At 38.5% G+C, this 7,332-nt stretch overlaps 1 protein-coding gene across 1 annotated transcript in view; it reads right to left on the reverse strand.

Annotated features, from left to right (window-relative positions):
- The window catches only part of MSH4 (mutS homolog 4), a 32,000-nt gene extending 27,865 nt beyond the window's left edge, over window positions 1-4,135 (reverse strand). Inside the window, exons 1-2 of the mRNA XM_075711102.1 lie at window positions 3,850-4,135; window positions 1,505-1,669 (exon numbers count right to left, since the gene is read on the reverse strand). Of these exons, the coding sequence (XP_075567217.1) occupies window positions 1,505-1,669; window positions 3,850-4,135 (451 nt within the window). The remainder of the gene's footprint in view (window positions 1-1,504; window positions 1,670-3,849) is intronic.
- Window positions 4,136-7,332: the final 3,197 nt, after the last annotated feature.

The raw sequence follows: 7,332 nt of genomic DNA on the forward strand, positions 1-7,332 counted from the left end.
TCAGTTTGTCACACTAAAAAACACACAGTGACCAAACAATATTTTTCAGAATGTGATATTCTGGATACATTGTCTTCAATACAGATCAATGAAAGATTGATCAAGGAATGTCACATACAATACAGCAAGCATAAACAAATATACAGACGCATATACACAAACACAGAATCACAGAATTGTTTAGGTGGAAAAGACCTTTAAGATCCTCGAGTCCAACTGTTAACCTAGCACTGCCAAGTCCACTACTAAACCACGTCCCTAAGCACCACATCTACAGTTTTTTAAATACCTCCAGGGATGGTGACTCAACAGCTTCCCTGGACACCTTGTTCCAGTGCTTGACAACCCTTTCAGTGAAGAAATTTTTCCTAAAATCCAATCTAAACCTCCCCTGGCACAACTTGAGGCCATTTCCTCTTGTCCTGCCTCTTGTTACTTGGGAGAAGAGACCAACACCCACCTTGCTACAACCTCCTTTCAGGTAGTTGTAGAGAGCGATGAGGTCTCCCCTCAGCCTCTTTTTCCCCAAGCTAAACAATACAAATGCAAAATCAAAGGAAACTGAAGATGTGGGTTTGTTTCATTGTTAAGTTGCACAAAGTCTAGAGAAATCTGCTCTGTGGGTTTCAACACCATAGTTACTCTGATTCCCTGATTCCTGGAGTAGCCACAAAGAAAACTGTGGATCACAACAGCTGCAGGAAATTACAAACTTCATGTTACTTACATTCTGCAAAACAATAATTCAGTTCAGCAGCAACTGGAGAGCCAATTTGTATTCTTACCAGCAACAGATAATTTTTTTAAAAATTTAATTCCTTCAGAAAATTACCATTAAGTAACTTTAAGAACACGAAAGACTGAACCGATAATGATTAGTGAGACTGAAAGAATTAACTTTGAATCCCATTACTTCCACACTACCAGAGCACACAGATACACATAACATGAATATGGCTCAAGGCATCACTACCCTGTAACAGAACTTTGCTCATAAGAAGCACTACAAAACATACACCCAAAGAGCTACTGTGTGTTCTACACCTTTGAAGATGCCAACATAAAATACATAAAACTTGCATCAACAAACTTGAGAATTACATCATGTGATGTACAATGCATTACAAGCCTAAAAAGAAACCCTAATTAGAAATGTGCATAAATTTGGGTTCTTCATTCACCACACAAAGCAACATTTCTACAAAAATAATTCAATTTGGGACAATTTGAAAAAAGTCTGAATTCTAACTCTATTGATAATTTACAGATGAATGCAAAGTAAGTGACAAGTGGTTGCAATACCAAAACCTCTTCTCAGTATCTAAAGTAGTATTTTCCCCTATGGGTGCATCTTTCATTGGCAGGCATCTTTTGCAGTACAAAACACATTATGTTTTGTGTTTTGAATAGATTTCAGTATCTTACTCTATCACACTAAAAAATAAAGTAAAATAATGTTAGAAATGTAAGTTGGACTATTTCCTTTAAGAGCTGTTAATCTTACCTGAATAACCCATAAGAGGGGTATGGCTTCTGCAAACAGATCTACTAGAAGAGAGGGGTGTTTTTCCTATCCATGCGCTATTCAGGCCTCGCACAGAAGAAGAACTCGTGAGATTCAATGTGCTAGTATTTTCTACACAAGAACTTTTGTCCCCAAAATATGATTCTGAGAGGGGGGAAAAAATTAATTTTTGAAAACAGACACATTAAATTGCATATCATTTAACTGAAAAAAAACATTTGAATAATTTTTTATTCAGAAAGCAATATATAGATATAAAGCTTAGAAAACAATGTTTTTCTTACTAAAAAGTATAAAATTACAAGTATAAAATGAAATAAAAATCAGTCTGTTTTCAAAACAAGCTTGTACCAATATGGTTATTTTCCACAATGACATTACTTGCAGCACCAATAAAAATCTTTGTTTACGTTGTTGGACAAAAATAATATAACAGAAAGTCGCTTTACAGTGCACAATTTCATATTCTAGTGAGTACTAGATTTATGAAAGAATGCTGTAAGTCAGCTCTATCTCGCATTTGCCCACCAGTTTTAAAATCCGTATCTGAAAGTGCACAGGCCTTTATGAGAATTTTTTTTTTTTTTACAAGTTGAGCATTCTTTTTAAAAAAAGGACAATAAAAGAAAACAAAGAACCATGCTCAAAAACTCCTCCACCCAAGAATGATCTTCCTTTAAATTTGTGGGTTTCAACTCTCAGAAATCATACAATAATCTGTGACGTGTTTGTTATCTGCAGTTTCTTTTACACATGTATCTTAAGATTCATCTATATTTTTAAGTCCTGCAAAATCTCTTCTTCTCAGATCATTCTTTAGTTTCAATAAATTAAAGTATTTTACTTATTTCCAGCTCTCTTGAGATGCCTGAAAACAACACCACATCCTTATCTAACTTGGATAATTGCTTTTTCAGATAAAAAATGAATTAAAATATAAAGTTTTTCCACTTAAAACTTACAAAATTGCAGGTATTGCACAAACCCAAATGTTTCTGTTCCTTCTATTACATTAAAAATTGATCTACGAGACAAAATAGTTCAGTATTGTTCTCAGATGACCCATTAGCTGCATGACATTTTCTCATGGTTGGTACAAAAAAAAATTTTTTTTGGTGGGGTGGTGCTGTTGGTTTTTTAAATCTTACAAAACTGTGACAGCTGAAAAAAAAACATTATTAGTTCAGACTGTAATTTTTTTTTTTAAAGACTGGACAAATCAGCACTGCAATGTGCATAGATGATTTTTTAAAATAGCATTCACACAGATTTTGGCATAAGTTCACTCAGAAGTTTGGCAGAACAGACTTTGCTATTGCCTCAAAATGTACCGAATCTGGCACAACATAGGGAAAAATGTAATTTTAGAGACCAGATGAACCAAACCATCTACATGTAGTTTTTTAAAACCAACATTTAACAAGTAAGTTATGCCCTACTCAAATTAGCATTCTAAGTTTTGTTTGTTGTTTGGTTTTTTTAGGATTCATGACTGATCATGTACATTACCCAAAACCATGTTACCTTCTTCCCAATTTACGCTTAATAGAGATGTATGTACTTCAGAATGCACTTCAGCAAGTGTTAAAAGAATTTCCAATTGTTTTTATGGTTTTTTTCCACTGAAAAAATACACATTGAACCATTTTTTTCTCCCTGCAAAAATACAGACTTTGATAGAAGGATCAAGTCTCACGAACTGGTTGAGGCCCACATGTTCACTACGCAGGAGCTGTTGAGGGGCCTTGTCTTCAGGGAGAAGCCAGGAGACTGATGTTAACAGCAGCCTTATGTAAAGGATGGCAAACAGCAGTCTTGCATTGTAGGACCGCAACATTCTTGCGACACATCAAGGATAAGAGCACTTAAAGCTATTTCAAAGGCCAGGCCAAAAAAACCCAACCCAACCAACCAAACAAAAAACCCCAAAAAACCCCACCAAACCTAAACAAACAAAAACCCAAACCCCATAACCAACTGAACGTGGTTCAGGTCTCCAGTAAAGCGAATATTGCATTACAATTCAAACCAACTTATCGACCCCAGCAGGGAGCTCCGATACAGCTATCTAAAAAGCTTACGTAAAGAAAACGATAAAGATTTATTTAAAGAAGTGTGAGGAATGACGGCCATTGTTCTGATGGGCTGAATGAAAAAAAGAGGTCACTAAGACGAAGAGATGCTGCTGCCCCCTTCTCAGTGTAAGTACTGCTTGGTAACAGCTCTTTCGAAGCCTGACCCAAGCAAAGAGGGCAGGAGGATTTAAAAAAAAAAAAAAAAAAGTGGCTAAAGACCGGGACGAAGATGGCAACGCCGCACCCCACCTCCTCTTCCAGGAACCGGCGGCTTCACCCTGCTACCACTGGCAGCCCGGCTGGCAGCAAGGCCTTCCCCGCTCCAGCCACCCGGCCTCAGCCCGCCGCTCGAACAGTCGCCGGTGCTCTCCGCCGTGCTGCCCGGCGTCTGCAGCAGCCCAAGGGTATAGCGGGGCGTCTGCTCCACTCGCCCGCCCAACCCCGACGTGGAAGAGCCGCGGCCCGTGTAGGTGTCTGAGGCGGCCGAGGCGGCCGCCCGCCCACACGTGCTCGCTTTACTGCTTTCTTTCAACATCGCCGCCTCGCCCAGAACGGGCGCCGTGCGAGGCTCAGGGACAGCAGCGCGCCCGCCCCGCCTCCTCACAAAATGGCGGCAACGGCGGCCCCCTCCCTCCCGCGCATGCGCACCTCCCACAGCCGCGCGGCGACCGCTTGGGCAGCCTGCCGCCTCCTGAGGAGATGGCGGCGGGGGCCGCACCGCCCCCCGCCCGACATGGGGCTGTGGTTTACAGAAAGAAACAAACCTGTAAAGCTGCAGTTACTAGTACAGCTATAAATGATACAATAGTAAATACAGCTGCTAGGCATGCAACAAGTTTCATTATAAATACGCAATTACAGACGGGGTAACAGGAATGCAAAGAAAGGGTCTGCTATGCTCTTTAAAACAGGAGTAAAGCAGTTAAACATAATTTGTCACACATTCGTTCAACATTCAGAGACCATTTTAGCAGGAGCTTCACAGATGTCTTCCCCCTGCTCAAGATTTAGATACCAGAAGATCCCCATAAAAAACACAAAGCTTGTTTACAGCTAGAATTCTCTTAAATATATGTGCTTCTATGCATGTTTTAGAAGACTTAACACTGCTTTGTGTATTAGCATGTAATATACCCCACCAAAACTGTTTCAATTAACATTTTGACTAGACAACATTTTGTCTCTGGAACTTAATACACCTGCATTAAAAACACTCCACACTGAAGCCAGCCCTTACAGGCCAGAACTCCTCGTGGACAGTAGCAGTTTGATGGCTACTCAGCTTCACAATAGAAGTTCTATCAGTTGCAGCTCCTCAGCTGACATCTGAAAGGCATTGCTCCAACCTCCTAGTTCGGAACAGGCATGTCCTCGCTCAGCACATCATCAGTCAGATAGCTTTAAAAATCTGAGCATCAGAAACTTCAGTTCCACTGCAGAGCAAAGGATGGAAGACAGCAGGTGCCAGTTCCAGTTACTGCCACTGTCCTGAATTTCAAGTCCTACACTGAACTTTCCATATGCATTCAGACTCCGGAAGCTGGTGTTAGACCTTCTCCTCTTCTCTGACAGAAATCCAAGTGTATGGCAAGAAAAGCAGAAACAAAAGGAATGTCCATCTTCCACCTTCCTTCCTTTCTTACGGTCACAAATCATAAGGCTGAAGTTGCCAAACCAAGCTGTCTCAACAAAACTGAAAGGAAGCATCTTTGGAATAAAGCACACACTTCTGGACTTGACCATGTTCTTAGAAGGTAATAGAATGGCTGTTGATCCTCCCCCCCCCGCCCCCAATTTCCTTTTAATAAACATATCTACAGATACACAATTTTATGTACCTGAAATATTCATTATTCTTTTGCAAATTCTCATACAGCATCTTGCAAAATTTATTGCTGGGAATGTTAGCTACACTACAATACTTAAGATCAAGTACTTAGATAATGTCAGGATCTTTCCATATAAAGATTTCCATGGGGAAAAAGAGTTATGAAAGTACAAATTTCTTTAAGCCTTTAATAAAGGACTTGTAGCTGAAGACTGAGAACAGCAGATTAATTAATGCAAAGTTTCTAACTACATAAGCTCAGAAAAAAATCTTATCAGTACTTTTAACAAAATAGAGGTAGATGGTAACAATGTATTCTGCACCAAAATGACGTAAATCTAGACGTAAGACACACTGGGCAACTAATTTTTTTCACAGTACATTTAACCGAAAATGTGATTTTGTTTGCATAAGAAAAATTGTGATGAGCCTCTTTCTACAAATACAGTATTTTAAAAAACTGATGTAAGGAATGGAAGAATATTCTTAAGAAGTTTTTAGTTTGTGCACATACTCACGCCTTTTTTAACCTATAATCCTGTAAGATGTCTACAAATCACAGCAGACTTAGCAAATGAAGTTGACCAGACCTTCAGAGCAAAACTCCAATATTAATAGGACTTCAACTACAGTGAAATGTTCTACACTGTCATGCAGTATCACCCACATATTAATTCCCAGGGTGTCTCAGTCTATACTAGACTAGAAATTCTGAAGAGGATTCTATTTTGTCTACACATGGAAAAAACGGCAAATTCCTATGTACTGAACAGTGTTTCCTTAGATGAAAAGAAGTGGCACTTGCAAAGGTAACCTAGAGTAAGAAAAAAATTATTTTAAAATTTTCTGTTAAACTTTAGAGTTAGATAAAACCTGATCAGTGCTCTCATTCCCTTGTACTCAACACAAAGCCTACTGTAACTATTTTCCAAACCTTGAAAAATAAATAATTCCAGGCTTTGACCAAAGAATTCATCAAGCAACTGGACAGCTAAAAAGAGTAGGGTTTTCACCTTATCTAAAAGCCTGTAGAGAAGGCTTAAAAAAACTCATTAGAAATATTTGACCATTCAAATACACGTTTTCACTCTGAAATTCTCTAAAAGTAAAGGTCTACCAAAAAGTTACTTTGTCCAGTTTTACCTTACTCTCTACTAACATGCATAGGCTGGATAAAACTAACCAGCTGGCTTTTAAAACTGTATTTGAAACAACTTTAGACCTTCCTTAACCATAAGTACAAAGATTATCAAAGACTTCCTCCCCTTAATGATTACCTTTTACTGTATATTTCAACTGGAATACAATTCAGTCTCAGCCAGGGTGTGTGAAATGGAAATTAAGAGGCAATTTTAGGGTTTCTGTGAAGACAAAGAGGGCTTCATCCTTCAGAGAACAAGTATTTTCCACAGCTAGTTTTATTCTCAATTACACCATAATCAAATGTTGGCAATTATTGTCTTAAAAGCTATGAAAGCAGGATTTCAACCCAGCAACAAATTTAGGTTCAACTCTATATTCAGTTACAAGTTACTGTCCTATAGAGACCTTCTCCAGAAGGCTTAATGTTAGCAAGTTTCACTATACATACTCGAGGTATGCTCTATTTCAAATATCACCAAAATTTTGTCTAAGGGATTCATCAATAAATGAAGACATTTATATACTTAATGGAACCATATTTTTTGTTTTCACTGTTATCAATTACTATCAGAAGAAAAACCTTGTTTCTCAGTATATAAAAGTGATGGCAAAGACGAACAGGAAGAATTAAATACACCAGTGTCTGGCATTAAGTTCATGGCTTAAGTAGGGTTTTGTTTGGGGGTTGTTTTTTTTTTTTCATATTCTTTTAAAGTGCTTTGTGTGATCCACCATCAAAACATGCTTGTGTAAAGACAGAC

The sequence above is a fragment of the Pelecanus crispus genome, chromosome 5 (genome assembly GCF_030463565.1).
Source record: "Pelecanus crispus isolate bPelCri1 chromosome 5, bPelCri1.pri, whole genome shotgun sequence".
NCBI classification, from domain to species: domain Eukaryota; kingdom Metazoa; phylum Chordata; class Aves; order Pelecaniformes; family Pelecanidae; genus Pelecanus; species Pelecanus crispus.